This window comes from Phymastichus coffea, unplaced genomic scaffold (genome assembly GCF_024137745.1).
Source record: "Phymastichus coffea isolate CEN01 unplaced genomic scaffold, Cenicafe_Pcof_1.1 PCOF00077, whole genome shotgun sequence".
In the NCBI taxonomy this organism is placed as follows: Eukaryota; Metazoa; Arthropoda; class Insecta; order Hymenoptera; family Eulophidae; genus Phymastichus; species Phymastichus coffea.
Window position 1 is genome coordinate 213,779 of NW_026706888.1, and position 18,525 is coordinate 232,303.

At 31.8% G+C, this 18,525-nt stretch overlaps 3 protein-coding genes across 5 annotated transcripts; 1 reads left to right on the top strand and 2 right to left on the bottom strand.

The window, feature by feature from the left end:
- Positions 1-52: 52 nt before the first annotated feature.
- Positions 53-755, bottom strand: LOC131668392 (uncharacterized). The gene is made up of 3 exons (XM_058942508.1): positions 656-755; positions 309-592; positions 53-217 (listed from the first exon to the last, which is right to left on the bottom strand). The coding sequence occupies exons 1-3, from the start codon at positions 753-755 to the stop codon at positions 74-76; spliced, it is 528 nt and encodes a 175-aa protein (XP_058798491.1). The 3' UTR covers positions 53-73.
- A 463-nt stretch (positions 756-1,218) lies between these two features.
- LOC131668416 (uncharacterized) lies at positions 1,219-2,266 on the top strand. Its single transcript, XM_058942549.1, has 4 exons — positions 1,219-1,288; positions 1,435-1,697; positions 1,778-1,888; positions 2,003-2,266. The coding sequence occupies exons 1-4, from the start codon at positions 1,219-1,221 to the stop codon at positions 2,264-2,266; spliced, it is 708 nt and encodes a 235-aa protein (XP_058798532.1).
- A 257-nt stretch (positions 2,267-2,523) lies between these two features.
- On the bottom strand, positions 2,524-18,047 carry LOC131668415 (centrosomal protein of 164 kDa). Of its 3 annotated transcripts, none has more exons than XM_058942548.1 (11): positions 17,708-18,047; positions 14,153-14,404; positions 11,950-12,240; positions 11,244-11,654; positions 9,720-10,963; positions 9,312-9,643; positions 7,645-8,066; positions 7,271-7,443; positions 6,642-6,879; positions 6,268-6,447; positions 2,524-5,358 (listed from the first exon to the last, which is right to left on the bottom strand). In XM_058942548.1, the coding sequence occupies exons 1-11, from the start codon at positions 17,784-17,786 to the stop codon at positions 5,111-5,113; spliced, it is 3,870 nt and encodes a 1,289-aa protein (XP_058798531.1). In that variant the 5' UTR covers positions 17,787-18,047; the 3' UTR covers positions 2,524-5,110. The 3 variants fall into 3 exon arrangements, with proteins under 3 accessions (XP_058798531.1, XP_058798530.1, XP_058798529.1); XM_058942547.1 differs by having other exon boundaries at positions 2,524-5,355; positions 6,268-6,468; XM_058942546.1 differs by having other exon boundaries at positions 6,268-6,468.
- Between the last annotated feature and the right edge of the window lie 478 nt (positions 18,048-18,525).

Here is an 18,525-nt window from a genome sequence, read left to right on the forward strand (position 1 = left end):
AATAATTATCTTAACGCCATGCAGAACTATATTTGATGCCGTTACACCTTGAGCATTTTAATGAAATGGTAAGTTAATGATATTGTAGATAACTGTATTTGTCTGATAACATTATCATTCCTCTGTAAAAACATTCAGGATCGTAATCATTTTCCATAGGATTATACATTTGAAATTCACGTTTAGGTCTCTTAACTTTCGTTAAAGACTGTAGTCCCTAGAATATCATAATTATTTGTCATTGTTATTTTTTGTCTGTGATAGATTAATCAATCAAATGTCTGCTCTCTTTAAAATATGTTTTATACCGAAAGCACTATGACGTTACTTTGTCCTGGATTAGCTTGCATTTGATTTCTTCTGATGGCTGAAATGATAAGCGCCAAGAGATAACCGCCAAATGCAAGAAATGAAAGAGTACAAATAGTCAATTGGAATATTTTTGATATTTTTGAATCCTTTCCACCTTTTTCTTCCCATTCATCATATCTACTAATTGGATATTTATTACCGTTTCTTTTCAAAGGCATCACTGGTAAAGTAAGAGTCGAAGTACTTCTACTTTGTGGTGCATATTCATCCTGATCTATATTTAGTTATTAAAGGAAATTACATTAACTATGTATGCCATGACCTCATTTCATGAATAACTTACTTTTCTTAGCAAAAGAAGATTTCAATTGAACCAGCTTTTCCAACGGCAATTCACTCAAACTTCGTATTTCGTTTAAATAAAAATCATCAATATAACTCATATTTTTTGCACAGCAATTAAAAATAAAATTGTGCAATATTAACGAAGTTATGAAAAATTCGAATCTATTAAATTGGAACATATTCAACTTACAAAATAATAAAAAATATTTAAATAAATTTTTTTAATTTATACTAAATATATTAAATATTAAATGGCTAGAAGATAAATATTCTAACAGAAACAACTTCAGCGTCTCAACTATGCAAGTGACACTGTTGTACTACAAAGGTGACAGTTAACGTCAACGACGCGGCGCTGAAATAATTACGATTCTTGCTTGAGCACCCAAGCGGCACGAGCATGTGTCGAGGAACGGCATTTTTTCAACGAAAATAGATGATTTTTACGATAGTGCCCAACATAATTATGGTCATTTCGATTGTCTTTTTTCTACGACATAGTTTTTTTAAAGTCCAAGACGTACCAGACTGCAGTTCATCGAGAGAGATGGCAGTGTAAAGATGTCAACTATGTTTTTCTTATATTGTGTGGTATTGATTTTCTTAATTTCGTTCACTTCCGGAGAAGAAGGTAATATAACGACGTAATACAGATCAATTAATTCTGAAACTATAACAAGTTTATGAAAATTATTTTAAATGATGCAAATTACTAATAGAAAATTTTTAAATGTCTATTTATCATTGAAATATATAGAATATAAATTTTACTTTCAGGAGTTTTTGATAAAATTAAAGCTGGTTTGAAAAATGCGAAAGGTTACTTAGAAACTGCGAAAAATATTGCAGATTTAGTTTCGAAAAGTTTGAGACAGAAAGACACTACTAAAAAACGTGGCGATGATACTGACTTTAGCGAGAAACAAAATAAGCCATTCGAAACGATTAATGTTGTGTCCACATTTTTCAAACTTTTAGGATTAGATTCTACAAAAATGACTGCGGTCGCTGTGAATAGTTTTATTTTTGTAGCTCAAGTGGTAAATAAATATACTAATGAAACTCTTGCACTAATAAAATTTGCACTCGAACGCCTTGTTACCATAGAAAATATTTTTAGATCAGTGAGTTATTTAAATTGACTCCCAAAGTTATCCACGCAAAGACTGTAAGCGACGAAACAGATCTTTCAGGCCCGATGAAACTCATCACGGATAACGGAAATGAAAAAGTAGGTATTTATCGCTTGGGTAACATGGCTAATATTATATTTATCTTGAAATATCCATACATTTTTATATGAATATCGATGGAATACTATAATTCATTATAAAATACGTTTTAGATACAAAATCTTCTCCAACAAGCTTATGATAAAAGTTTACCAAGTAAACTAATTGAACTTACTAAAGGTTTCGATTCTTCATGCGTACGTCTATTGGTTTGCAAAACGTCTCCTGTAATTTGGGCTGCTCAAAAGTCATTAAAAAATCAAATGATTAACCATCGAGATATTAGTTCATGGCTCCCTTCAAGAGAGAAATTTGAAGAATACTCAGATATCTGCGATGAGAACCATAGTGATTGCAACATCAATTTTCATTTGTAATATGTCCAATTATTTTATTCAACTGTATTTTGTATTATAAATGTTTACTCAAAGAAATTAGTACATAAAGTCAATTATAGGTCAATCAAATTTTTATTGATACAAGAAATAGATCAAAAAATAATCTGGATCAACGATTGTCTTCCTACTTAAATGCAAAAGGTATCCCATATACTTTTAATACGATACATGCATTTCTATAATTTTATGATCATCTAAAAAACTACAATGCTTGAATATATAAAGTTTATTCTTTGCAATTATATTATGGAGGGAATCAATATAATTAAACATAACGTTAAAATTGTAAATGCATTTACACAAAAATACTTTACATGTTTTATTGAAAATATTAGTTTCATATTTTAAATGATTTAATATTATTTCCAGACTATCAAGTTAAATTGTTCCTATTTATTTTGATTTGTTCTGATACTGAAATTTAAGAATAATTTCAAAAAAATATTTACAATTTTTGTAAAAGAAATGTTTAATTTCTTCAGAAATATTAATATTTCTATATATTATAAATTAATATGGATACGATTATATATAAATAATATGACTTCAATACTTGAAGCTTGACGTATATATCTAGGTCACCTATTAATGATACATTACATAGGTTATTTGAATTGATTAAATTCATATATAGATTTTCATCTCTTTTCGAAATACTAGTTATTTTAATCAGTAATTCATGTTAGATACATATTTTCGTGGACTAGTAATAAATTGTAATATTTAAATTTCCCACAAATTGTACAGAAAATATTCAGAAAATTTTTGGCATGGGTCTTTTAAAATTTATATATATATACTGGTGTAACACTAAAGTATTTATACCATTTTTTAAGCTGGTATATTTCAGACAGTTATTTCTTTCGTAATATAAATATATATACTTCCACAGTATATATAAAGTGTGTGTGTGTGTGTGTGTACGTGCGCGTATTTTGTAGTAATTTATATTGTAACTATCATGTCCATGATGATTCTAAGCTTTTTACACAAATTCATTTATCATACTCGATATCATTAGTGACTCTATTTATTTAGTACAACATTGATACTTTTTATTTGTAATGTACAGATTTTCTTATTCTTTAAATTATTCTGAAGAACTATGCTAGATACATATTAGTTAGTTATAATTTCCAACAATTAACTTTGAATAAATAGATTATCATATATATTTATGAATTTGGCATCGATTATTTTCACGTTTCTCTAGAAATATTAAATTTATAAATAAAAATTATTTATTCTAATACACATCATACGAAACAAACTATTTACATGATTCTCTATTAACTCAAATAATATTCATTATAAATACAAATATCACTTCTTACACGTTAGGAATTGACAGAATAAATATGTATGTACAACGTTAAAAAGTAGATGCATAAAAAGTCTTCCATAATTCGATATATATTTAACAAACCATATCTCATTTATTTTACGCAAATAACTAGTTTCATAAAATTCATTTTATATTAAACAATAATTTCATATCACATTTTATACAACGAAGTAATATCTTCGCACTCTTTGAATTATTAATCAGTCATACGACAAAACATGATTTTCTATTATAAATACAAATATTACGTTTCTACGAAAATTAAATACAGCTCGAGGAATAATATATTCCATGCAAATGCTAAATTATATATTGTACACAATCTATTTATTATCATGTGATTGCATTTATTCTCTTAACAAAAGATCGTTGATCATTATTGTGAAATTCTCTATCTTAAATTTATTTAATTCAATTTATAATTTCTACATTCGCAGAAACTTGTCACTTTCTCTTTATCATGTATAATAAGACATTTAAGATTATGTTATAGGTATCAGTCCCTTCAAAGAATGTCTGTATCTTCAGTCTAATTCATATACTTGGTCACTACATTTAAATATTTTCCCAAACATTAAATAGTTAAATTATTACGATAACTAGAAATTCATTAGAACAATATTGAATTAAAAACACTTAAAATAAAGTGATTATCATTCCTCTTCTTTAGAAGTCAATTGACTTTTGAATTTCAATGAAACAAGTTAATACGAAGAAAATATTTTATCTAAAAATTTGTTCGAATATGAATTTTCAACAATTTTTGACAGTATTAGATAATTATTGGTAAATAGAACAGAATTAAATTTGGAATAAATATATATAAAATTATCATGGCGACAAAATATTCAAAAACTATGATTCTATTTACCAAAAAAAGACGCTGTAAAAATTATTAAATAGGTTTTATGTGTTAATATAATAAGGTATAAGCAGAAATAAATTAGTACATCAAATTTCATGTATAACTTTTTTTTGTTTTTGAATCACTTATAATTTACGTACAATTAATAGGTTACGTTTCATGAAAAGTTGTTTAGTTTTCGATCTGATTCTGCCAGATCATCTCAGACTATCAGAGATTGTTAAAAATTACTAATTGAACAAATCTTATGTGCGATAACTTGTTTCATTAATCAAATACTCAGCCGTATAATTCTCTTTTTTACGATATTCAATTCATTACATGAAATTAAACAACGTTCATTTCTTAATAAAATTTTTATCTAACAATATATTATTAATATGTACACACACATATATATATATATATACTCACGCGCGCATATATATATATACATATGTATATAAATGTACTGGTGACATCTCCACTATACACTCCATTTCTTTTCAAAAAAAAAATATTGCACTATTTCAAGTACACTTTAGGCCAAACACACGAGATCTTTCTAACTCGATTTTTCGAGAATTACTTTCATCCTTATATCCGTGTTAGCATATTTTTATTAAAGTGTCATTTAGAGAGTTGCCTGGCCAGGGCTTACGAGATCTGATGTCTCGATTCGCGCTTGGCGAAGCCAGTCTTTGAGATTACGAGTTCGCTCTATAAGACTAGAAGCCGCCGCACTCTCAACTGTACCCACGCTCGTTGTATAACCACTACTTGGACCGTACTGGGCAATTATATTCTGAGTTGTGCCTGGTGGGTGGTTAGCCGTCAGCTGTGAAAGCAAATTCGACTGAATATTTGGGGTGCCGAATGCTGCTGAAAATAAAGTAATCTATTAAACTTGCAGTTTAATTTCTTTAGATGCAACAATTTAATGAGCATGCTGTGAATCGATGCAAATGTGTCATGGAAAAGTGATATAAAGTAGCTATATTTTATTTCATATTAATGTTTCAATAAAATAGTAGACGAGCTAAATATAATAAAATAATATTAGGCTTATTTAATATTTATAATGAATAGTAGAAAAAATAGCATTGCAAGATTACTCTAAAAATACGGTACTAAACAGTTTTAGTATCATAAAAAACTAATACTAAAAACTGTTTTTGATAAAATCGATTAAGCATATTATATAAGGACATGCAAACCAATTACTGATGATGCAGTTTAATCAATAAAAATATTTTGGAATATAAATTTTTTTCGTTAAAATTACAATTTTCAATACTTTAAAAAGAGGTAATTTGCATTCATCTCGCATTATCTACAACATTACAACCTTGGATAAGAAAATTTAATGAATTCTGCAATAATAATTTTTAAGGACTAATTGAAATGTCGTTTTTACTACAGTGATTGATGTTTAAATTAAGCAACGTAGATCACGACTCGCTCATTTTTTAAATCCTAACATCTATGCTTCAATTTTAAGTGATTACAATTGAACTAATTAATGATTTTTAAAATTAAAATTCAACTATGACGGTTTCTGTAACAAATTACTTCGAACGTGTAATATTTTTTTAGTACATTTTCAACTATTAAAGTTATTATTACTTCAACTATCATGCATTATATAAAAATAAAAATCGTATTTGAAAACTAATGTATCATGCGAATATGAAAACGAAATATCAAAGTAATTATATGAAAATGTTTTGATACGAATACGGCGATTCCACTGATGATGAATAGGTATCTATTGGTAGAAGTCGATCTAACCTGGTACACTGGTGGCTTGATTGGTGAGATGCTGATAGGGAAACCACGAGAGATCGGTGTACAAGAGTGTGGGAGGTGGTGGCGGTGGCATACCGCCGTCTTGGCGCTTATTCAATACGCCCCAAATCTCACGAATTTCCGAATTAAGGTTCTCCAAACTCGCTATGATTTCCGTTGATTCTTGATAATGAGAGTACTTGTCTTAAATATTCAGAGCAGTTTTCATCGTAAGAAAAATAACGTCAATCCTACATTTTCATATTTTTTATCTCTTTTTCATAACATTTTCTTTTTTTAAAGTAGTTGAAAGATGAAATCGACAGAACTTGCAATCAAAGTATGTTAGAATCGCATAAAGAGCTTTGAAAATATACCGATAAAAGTATCCGTTCCCAAGTCGGTCGAGCTAAAGCCGCTGCTTGCGCTTGACATATCACTTAACGTCACGTCGTCGCTCTTCGTAACAGCGGTGGCGCTTTCATTCTCGTTGCGCCGCGCGTTCGCCACTCGCTCTAGAGACTGCTCCAAGTGACGCAAGTGGATTATCTTCTCGCCGAGAAGGCTACGCGTTCGATGCAAACTCACTTCCATATCGGAAAGCTCGCGTTCTTCCTGTAAAGTTTTTTCCGTATTACATGAATATGATTTTAATTACCGCATTATAAAACGAAATTTTTATTTCTCAAATTTTCGCTATTTCGTATTTATTTTTCTTAAATATTATCTAAAAGAACTTAGTCATCAATCAAAACTATAAAAAAATTAATTACTATACGAAACTTGTAGTTTCCAAAAGACTTGCCATATTTGAAAAAAAATTGTCGAGAAAAGTGGATTACGTTTGCTATTTTTAAAAGCCAAGTGCTTATTCTTACTAACACACTTGAAGCGCTATCAAAGGAAAAAACAAAGAAATCTAGCTAAAAATACCAAGAGCCTACTCAGTGTACTAATTAAGAAAAGAGATTTATTTAATATTAAAATTTATCGAGGCCGTGGATACCTTGACTAGCTGCTCCAAAGTGGCCCTAGCACTTCGTTGTTTCCACGCCCTCTGCCTACTCTGGAAAGCACTCTTTTGTTGCCTCAGTGCCTCTCGAGCTCTTTTCACAGAGTCTCGTTCTACGTGGATACGATGCCTGAAGAATTCCAATTCCGACGGTACGTTGGTTGGCGCTGTAAATATTAATGTCAGGCTTAAGTTTCGCGTATTCTTAGCATTTATATTTCATTATGGGTCTACTAGACCAATAATTTTTAATGGAAAACTCAAATAATTAGTGAATATTTTTATTTCGTAGACCTGATATTGTATTCGTGAGGATTATTTAGGCACTTAAAAAAATTATTGCCAATGTGTAACTTTCTTTTACTTACATTTATCTTGGAAGGGGTAGCGTACAGTATAGGCTGTCTCATTACTTGGCAACTGATCGCCAATATCTTCAAGTTGTTCCAGTTGCTTTCTGATATTTTCAACTGGATTGTCTACAAGATTATTGTTTAGCTTATTGGCTCCAGTACTAGGCTTTTTCGTTAAAACCTTTTTCTTTTTGCTCATCATCAGATTAGAGGTAGTTTCGCTGCACGTCGTTGTATCGTCGGATTCAAACTTTTGTGCTTTTGTGGGAGCAGTAGTGACACTGGCAACTGTCGTAACTTGATTGACCGCTGCCGTGAAGACAACACGATGTTGCAGAGGTTGTGAGTCGACTTGAGCCTTCAGCGCATTAGGATTTTGACTGGGAACCTCCTTGGGCTTCGAGTTCGAGATGGAATTTGTCTTCGTTAACGGCGATCTGTGATGTTTTGAGTTAAGGCCTATAGCCACGTATTAGGACAAATAGTATGAAGATGAAAGAGGCACCGTCACGGTTTTTTTCCCGCTTCGTTTTGTCTTTATCGCGCAGACTCTACTATCTCTTCCAGTAAACTGTAGATCCTAGTAATATTACAATCGAATACTAAATCGAAGAATAATTTCTCAAACTAAATATTTGATAGAACAGATTTGTGCCATTACAGATCGTTCTATATTACAAAATAAATTGTTAATGACTTTGAAAACGTTGAATTATTGATGAAAGTTGAAAAAAAATTCAAACTAATAATTTTTAAACACGAACAAAGAGATCTATAAATATGTACACATAATTACGGAAGAAAACATAAGATTCTGAACAGACACTTACTATATTCTCACTGAATAAGAAATAAGAACAAGCAACCGTGAAAGTACCATGATTTGTTGATCAAATAATGACGGTGCGGCTTAAAATGCTATAATTATAACAGTAAAATATATACTATAAGTAATAAAAGTAATTGTGACTATTAATGTATCTATCAAGATAATAAGTTAGTGGATTACTAGCAGAATAAATTAATTGAATCAGTGTGTCCTTTCGTGTTTGTAATATAATGAACAAAAAATTGAGATAATGTCGTGACTATAGGTCATGATACTATAAAATATGATTTGATGCCATCACATAAACATTTTCAACGTATTTGTCCTAATATCTTATAATCTTAATTATAAAAGAAAAGAAACTAAAGTAAATAAAAAATTAAATCAAATTTATTAAGGTCACTATATCGCAACATTTCTCAATTAAAAGATAAATAGTGATATTTGCGTATAAAGCAATAAGCGTGTGTTTATGTAACAATTGTCAAAAATGGAATCGCAAAATGACGTCGTTATCGACATTTAAAAAGATGTAATATAATACAATAACGTATAGAGTTAAGCAATTTGTCTTTTCTGTTTGAAAATATATAGAGCCTCAAAAGACTGATTTTTTGCTTATTATGATTATAAATAATCATTAACTTATAACGTATTTTAATACAATGTTAAGTTTTTTTCATGTCAAAAAATCAGAGCGCATATTTATATACAGACGCATTGATCTAAAACAAAATGTATATAGACTCGGCAAACGAATCTCGAAATGGCTGCGATGAAAATGACTAAATATATCGAATTGCTATTGGTAAAATGATAAGGATAAACGATTGAAATAAAAACGTGGACTAACTTGTGCTCTGACGACTCCGTGCGTTCTGTTCGTGTACGAGTTGAAGTAGACATTTCGGTTTCTGAAGCCGTCATGTTCGCTTGTTGTTCTTTTCTTCTAGCTCTTTTTTCAATAGCAGCACGCATATCTTTCTTCATTTTTAAATACTTTTCCTTAAGAGTATTATATTTATCTTCAAGCAAACGTTTTTCACAACGCAGTTTCTCAAAATCTACTGTCTCCTGTCGAATAGCTGAGTCATTGTGGTTTTTCATTTCTTTTTCAATCTCCTTTGCGAAGTCTGCACGAATTTGTTCTAATTGTTGTTTATATACTTTTCGAACTGATCCCTCCTATAAGTTTATTAAAACATTTTAAGATTTTTATTTTCGTAAATTGTATTCTAAATTGATATTTTATCTAACTTACATCGACTCTGAACTCTCTGACAATATCAGCAAGAATTTTTTCATGCTCCTCTTTCATTTTTGTAATCTTCTCATTTTTTCGTTCATTTAGTTCCGTTCTAATGTTTTCAAACTCAGCATCTAGTTCCTTTTTTAATTGTTCAATCCTTTCATTGTGCTGTTTTACAATCTCCTTCTCATCACCTAGTTCTTTTTCGTGTTCGCTTTCGAGCTTTGTAATCTCTTGTGATCTTATCTCTAATAATTCTCGTTTCCTTTGATCAAGCTCTCCTTTCAAATTCATCAAAATATCCTGTCGTTCTTTTTCATAACACATCTCAAGCTCATTTTTAACCTTCTTCAGATTTTCACTTCGAGCTTCATCCATATAAGCTACGAGCTTCTGAATTTCCTTTTCTTCCTTTTCAGACATTTCTTTTTGTAACTCTTTCAGTCTCTCTTTTATACTTGCTTCCAGTGATAATTTCTGTTCGTTAAATTCATCTTCGAAGAACTTTTTTGTTTTCTCGATTTTAGTATCGAGTTCTTGTTTGAGTATTCGTAGCTCTTCTGCGTGCTCATTCATCATGCTGTTCTTTGATAGTTCCAGCGTCAAAGCAGAATTCTCAATTATGGGTTGTCTGTTATTTTCTCTCGAGAATTCCAAAGTTTTCAAGACATTTTTAGACCATAAAGTTTCGCTTTCTTCTGTGTTTTGGACTTTTATTTCAGATTTTCTCATATTTTCTAGCATTATTTCTTTACTCTTACGTAAATCATCTAGAAAACTCGACTTGGATTCGGTCCCGCTTCGAGGAGTTGTTTTCTCCGAGTCACTCTTAGATAATAAATCGATATTTTTGATCTTATAAAATTTATTCGGCACCATTTCGTCGTCAATATCAATCGATCTATCTTCACTCTGCTGTTTGTGCTCCTCCTCCGAGACATTTTCCACAACAAACCGCCTAGCCACGACCTTTGACTTATTGACTTCGACGTCAACCTTTTTGACAAAAGAGTTGCTGACATTGAATTTAGCACCTCCTTGGCGATTGAGCACCTGTTGCAACGATAAGACAGCCGCCGCTCGCTTAGCCGCTGTGATTGACGACAGACTACCGGTTCTTTCCTCGATGGACTGACTGTCACCGCTTTCATCTTCGTCAGAGCCACTATAGTTAAACTTCGTCACGGACGACTGGATGGCCACTTTTTGCAAATCAAAACGCACACTTTTACGCTCTTCATCGGCATGTTTATCATCTGCATATTAAAAATAAAAATACATTTTACTACTGAATATCAATTACCAATAAATGGATGAACTTTAAGTTTTCAAATTTTCTTAAAATAAGCCATTAAAAAAATACCTCTTTTTAAATAATATATTTTAAGTGATAACTAATAGATAACTACTCTTCTTACGTGTGTGCAGTAATAGTTCTAGTTAATTTTGTTAATCTTACAAATGCTTTAGTATCTTTTCTTTTTCAGTTTAGCTCATTTTTCAATTCGTACCTTTCTTATCAAAAACAAAACTTACCATCTTCACTAGCCTTTTCCCTTAGAATCGATTTAAGCTTCTCGCCAGCAGAAGTACTCATTTCCTCTCCAGAGCCAGGAGTCAAAGCGGTAAGCCCGCTTGTCCACGGTAGACTATCATCGAGAAGCTTTGGTCCGTCGTGGATAGGCGTCACGTCGCGGCTCCTATTGCTCTTGAGGAAAATCGATCCACCACCGCTGAGAGTTAGTTCCTTTGGTTGTTGCTGCTTTTGCTGCGCGGGGCCACTGCTCGTAGGCGTCGTCACTTTTATCGTTGCTTTCAGATTATTTACGTCGATGATATTTTCGTCTGAGCTGAAACGGCCACTCAAACTTTGCCAATCTGCCTCGTGACGGGGACTCAGCGACTCCGATCTTTTATGTACGTTGTAGAGCTCGGACTTTTTAATTCCTGAAGAAATAAATTCGGAAATTATGGTCTACATGCAGAAGAAATGGCGTTCGAAAAGTTTAGGGTTAGCATTTTTCTATCATAATGGCAGATATCAACAACATTATGCTTAATGTTTATGCGATTATTCATGAAATGTGACATGTACGTGGCACAGTACAATAATATATTATAATTAAAATAAAATGGAATTTACCAATTGCTACTGAATTTTATATCGCGTCATTTACTTTGCCAAGCACTAATAATTTCTAACATTTAGTAATTAACTTTTCAAAGTTAACTCAATACTTGCCAAAATCAAGAGCTCTAGGGCTCTCATAAAACTCAGGATCCTGGAAGTGTAAATTCGTGTAGTCTCTAGAGGCTCGTTCACTCGACTGCGAAGTCCGACCAGAAGTGGATTCACCGTCACCACTCTTCCAAGTTCTGGATATGCGATCGAGTGAGTTCTCAGATCTACGTGGCTCGCTCCTATGTCGCTTTAATGGTGCCAGCTTCATTGGGATTCTTGTCGATGGAGATTTGAGTTGAATTGCTGGGGGCAATCCACCGCTATCACTCTCCTCAAGCTTTGGCTCGTCGTCTGTGAATAAGTCTTACTTGACGAATGGTTCCAGAACAAATAACCATGGTATATTTGTTATATTTATTATTTTACGATTTTATTTTCTTCCGAATATCATACTGTTTTTTCAATGGAGGAAATAAATTCATGAAATATCAATTAAAATGGCAATCTTTTTAAATAATAACTTTATATATTATTAGAGACTTTTATTTTATTTTTAAAACGTTTATACAATATTTCAATTTTTTTCTTTAAAACCTTATGTGATTAATTTAGAGATTTTTGAATGTTTGATTTTCAACTAAAAACTGTTAATACGATATAATGTAAAGGTTCTTAAAATTATCATCTGAAACCGAAAATTACAATATTAAATTCGTTAAAAATGGAGTAATAATGTACTGTTGATGAGTCTTTCAAGTAAATTAGTTACAAATTTTGAGAAAATGAAATCTTATATCTTTTGGTATTTTAAGTAATTAGGAGATTATTTTTATAAGTAAACATTTATAACGAAAATTAAAAAAATTGAAATTTAAACATCAACTACAATTTATCGAATCATCAATTAAAACGAATAAATATATGAAATAGAAAATAAAGAGACTACATTAGACCTAGATTACTCCAAAGTTTCTTATAGGAACAATGGTTAATTGGACAGAGATTGAGAGAGAAGATTGAAAAAAATAAGAACACGTTTTAGTTTTCATTACTTGGAATAAAGATTTTATTGAAACTCTTTGCAAATGACAACAAGAATACTGTAACATACTATGAATTTGTATGGTAATTTTCAATACCTTCATGGTTTGAATAGTTGAGAGATAGATACATTCTTAAACTAATGAATTTTTCCTACTGATACCAACAGGAACTCGCGAACCTTATGAATTATCCATTTGGATCAAACTTTCATACTGAAATATTTGTGTACTAAAACTATGAACACAACCAATACTTTAATTTTTTCATGAACTTTTATTAATTGTGAAAAAAGATACTGGACTCGTTTCGTTTTTAATATCTATTCAATAATTTGATACCATAGTTATTACTTATTACTAAAATCAAACTTTTCGACGGATATTTTGGCCCAGTTTATACTTTTCATTTTGGCACATTAACTTTATTAAGTCTCTTATGAGTTTTTGACTTATTGCTAAAGTAATGTTTTTCTTTTTAAGAAATTATGTGCATCCACCGTTATTTTTCGAAATATTTAATAAATAATACAATGTAACTTAAAGTTATGCTTTTCAATTTTACTAATTGGTCCAGATTGAGACCCTTTTAAAATACGTATCTAAAATCACCTATCTTAATCTGACTTATTTATATTTCTATTTATTATTATTGTTGTTATTATTATTATGACTATTATTATTATTATTATTATTATATAATATTTCATAGCTGCACAAGCTTTATTAAAAATAAATATATTATACCATTATTATCTAAATTTTTAGCGATTCGATCACATTAAGTTAAAGTTCAAAAAAATAAAACTTTCGTATTAGTTTAACATTTAAATAATCTTAGGATTAATATATTTTCTACTGAAAAATATGTTATTTCAATAAAAATTGAATAAATGTTAAAAAATTTATTATCATATTTACTCCAATCACTTTACTCAAAAGAGCTTTTTTGCATTCCAATTATAAAAACATCAACTGTATAAAAGAAAAAATTAAATTGATTATTCGATAAATTGATTAATACGATGAAAAATAAAATATAACAAGTTAGACAACATAAAAATCATTTAGTGAAAATCAGTCATAATTCAAATAATTGCCTTACCGATGTAAAAAAAAAACCCCAATTTACGAATAGGCTACTTAATTTGAGACGCAAACCTACATATAATATAGATATCATTTAACTAGAATATAAGCAAATGAAAATTAAACAAGCGTACCGACGCTCGCCCGACGTCGGTTAGTGGCAGCGCGAGCCTGCGCAACCAGTTCCTTATAAACAGCGTCAAGTGGATGATTCCAAGTGGTCTTGTTTGTTGATCGTTCGTGATAATAAAAGGTCTTTGAATTCTCATCGAACAGTGGGGTCCAGCCTTTAGGCAATGCTGCCATAAGTCCCTCGCGTGCCAATTTGAGCAGGTGTGGCTCGGTGTCCGGATCGATGCCCAGTCGACGCGCGTGGTCCAGGACTTCTGTAAATAAAACGATTACAAGTGTATCACGGTCAAGGCTAATTTCGTTGGTATTTCATTCTTTGCATGCAACATCTTCAAAAAAAAAGTTTCATTTCGGTTTGTAGATTATAACGTTGAATTGATACTATGCACATATTTTATATTCAACTCGATATTGTTCTGATAATTATTACTATTCAAAGAATAATATTCGACATATTTTATAAAAAGAGTAATTTGAGAGTAGACGATACACGTTCATCAGAGTGTATTAAAATTATAAAATTTATATATAGATATAGATGGCTGAAACAAGTGAGCATAGCAAATAGAAAATCTTTAACTTAAGTCTAAACTACCGAGCTAAAAATAAATCTGTGAGCTTCTTTATTTGATAAATTTGAGGATAAAAGGGATAAAGTTCTTTGATCAGTTTTTTCCGGGGTACTCTATCGTCTACCATAATACGTCATAGCAAACCATTATTTTTATTATCTTTTTCAGTAGAACGAAAACATCTCCTAAATTCATGGAAGTGTAAATATTACATTTATAATTCGTAACATATTCAAAGTGATGAAACTATGTTTGTATAAAAACACCGATATAATGTACAGTCACAAGCATTAGAGACATTTTTTGTGAAAAGAAAACACGTTTTCCTTCACCTGAAGAGCATTAACGACACGTGCCACTTTATTGAGAAGAAAACACGAGAAAGACAAACCGATATCCTGTCATAGTAGACAGCTCAAAAACATACCGTAAAAACAAACAGTGCGAAAGAAAGAAGATTCGACATCGCGTGGGTCAATATTTTTCCAGTCTGTTATACGTCGTATAACCGCCCTTGAGCAATAGGTCAGTTCGCTGCGCGCACACAGGTTTCTATAGCACCAGGTGTGTCAACACATACACTACACATGTATACCATACATTTTATGTATACACTTAAACGTTTCTCTTTCGCTATACACATAACGAATGAAAAGGTTACTCGCGAAATAATGCAAGAGGCGAATTTTCCATCTGAAAGCCACCTTAAAAATTCCATCTTCCCAGTGCCAAACGCCTTTGACATGAGGTGAAACTCTCTTTTTATTTATTTTGTTTTGTATGAGGATGACGGGTATCAGCTGTACGCTCTACCGTTTATAACCCTCTACGCGTCTACCCTCATGTCTTTTCGTACCCTTCATTTATAAGTGAGAGTCTGCATGGGATTTTCAATGTTCTGTTTCCAAAAATATTTCAACTGGTTTTGCGAGAAATTTGTTTCTGAATTTGTCTGAGTTATTACTGAATCACAAAAGTAAACCGAAAAATAAAGAAATAATTCAATTTCATTATGTGCTTCATTTAAATTTTTTTGCCCACGTTTCAAATGGTATAATCTAGTTGAAACTAGATATTTATTTTTATTGCCAAGGTTGCTTTTGAGGCTGAATACGTTACAACTGGTACTAATGCGGCTCAAAAGAAAGCAGAAGCTATTACGGAAGTAAGTTTCAGCAGTCCATTTGGACTTTCAAAGTGAATTTACAGTTCTGGCTTGAAATTCTCTAAGACATTTATTATGCAAGTGCTTTCTAAGAACCATTACATCCTGCATTTGACGTAGCTTTTCTATATAATACTTTCAATGAGAAAAATACTGTGATTTCAATAAACATTCACTTAATGATATTTGAGTTGAAATCCTAGAAAGTAACGCAGACAAGCTCAAAGCGTTAAATGATGCCTTGTTTCTATCTCCAATGGATAGTTCAGAGATGAACCCCTACGATCTGACCTAGTTTATCACGAAAAATAACGCTGTTTATCTCAACTTTCGGTAATGAAAATCCAATCGATCATATAGTTGTACAGTCTCCTTATTTGTCTGCCTAACCAAATCCTCTTAAGATACATATCCCGAGAGAAAAAGAGATGATCACAAGATAAAGAAAAACAAATATGCAGTAACAACACAAGTCGTACACATGCGTCGGCAGGTCTGTTACACCTCGTGGAAACCCGGAAGTTCAGTGCACGAGGGTGACAACATTTTTGCCGCACTGCGGGCTCTATTGATTTTCCCTGTATGCGCGCAAACCCCACACGCACGAGCCACTCTACAATCGTATGTTGAACGCAAACTTATTATATACGCAATGCACCGTTTGACAGCGTCGCCAATCGATTATTATACTAGTAACATAAAAATGATTGAGCTCGCGATACATCCGATTAAACTGTTTTTATCAATCGATGACCGTTCTCATTACATTGATTTCTCAAACTAAAGTTATTCGATGATCATTATCATAAATTCTTTGTCGACGGTGGTTATTGAATTACTTTGATGTAAAAAAAGTTAGATTTGTCGCTTTGATTGTTTTAACCTATATAAACAATGTTATCTGTGCAATTTTCGAAATGAACTGTCAATGCTTTTCCACATGTTGACGCACAGCTTAGTCACATAATAATACTATTTCTATCCAATTAGAGTGTTAAGAGGGCTTTCCAGTAGAACTACTTAATTATACAAAATTTATTCAACCTTCAGCATATTTTACGATTACTTGTTACCTCTATAATTCTTCTATTTGTATACTAAATTAATAAAACAACAGTTTACGTATGTAGATATTAAACATGTAATCGAATCCTTTCAAATTGGGTCATTGAACTGTATGAGAAAACACATAGCTATTTTAGCATACTATTCTTAGTTATTCGTAGTTATTTCAGCATACTTTTCGACATCTGCTAATAATCTGCTATTTAAGGTCACACATTAAAAAATAAATGGTCTTCGCACCAATAAAGCGCGCGAGGAACACAAATTAAATTTTCAGGATTCCATACTACCCACAAGTAGTACATCGATTTCCTTTGTCCTATAAAGCTCGTCGGACGAGTCAAAAAAGAAAGTAAATGAGATATAAGACAAAGAAAAATATTGCCAAGAGTCAAGCTGAAGATCTTAACAAAATTATCGCCCGTCAAAAAACAACAAGCGGATACTTTACTTTCAATGGCACGTGTAAGTTTGCGTAACACATGAATTGATGAAAAGCAAACTTGTTGAAGTGTGAATAATGTTAATGAATTATTCATGAGACGAGATTAGCGATTTTGTTTGTACAATTTGTCGATCGATATTTATTCATTTGTGAGCTTGAATTGAAGAAGTCTTATTTAATATTGACTATATATACAATATTTACTTTAGTTTACGAAAAAAGTATAAAAAATTCTAAACAAAAGTTTTATTTTGAATTGATGTAAATACATAACTGACCAAAGAAACAAATTGATGTGATAACGACATACCTTTTTCGGAGGGTTGGGAGTTCTCATCGAAGACTTCCTTGCAGACGATAGGGGAAGCACTATCGTGGGAGATGCTCATTTTCGACTCTGTTAAAAAGTCAAATAGAGCAGAAATACCAAGCGGGCCGCTAAAATTTTGCAGTCCGTTGTAATTAAGCGGCCAATCGGTCCTCGACCTCCTCCTTATCGTGCGATAATAGCCACGCAGTCGCTGCCATTATTCTGAACTGAACTTTTTATTCCTCTCCTCTCCTCTCCTCTCCTCTCCGTGCCACTCCTCTCCTCTCTCTCGCTCTCTCTCTCCCTTTCTCGCGCGCGCGCGCGCGAAGACCATGCGCGGTCAAAGCTCGAGCTGCTCTGAATCGCAGCACGGCAACCGAGAGGGAGGGTGCCTGCTATCGCGATGGGCTTTTTGTTTGGAGCGCTGGTGGCGCGTCGATATAACGCTCTAAAGGGTGGAGTGCTGCTGCAGCTGTTCTTCAAAGTTACGCGGAAAACGAAAGATACCTGCGTTACCGGTCGAAAAAAGAAAATCAATGAGAACTGCATATGCATGTAGGTATGAGCGTAGATTACGAGGAGTTCGAGAACTTGCTGATGGTAAGTTCACTATCGACTTTGGACAACGCAATTTACTACATTTACGATTATCAATAATTAATATCAAGAAAAATATTTTATTTGAATATCTATGTCTTTAGTAATATCCACACATTTAAATAGTGAATAATTTTATAACAAGTTCTAATAATTGAAAAAGTACAACTTTTTGAAATGTAAGGCAATTGATTAATAATAATATTGATTTAACTATTTTT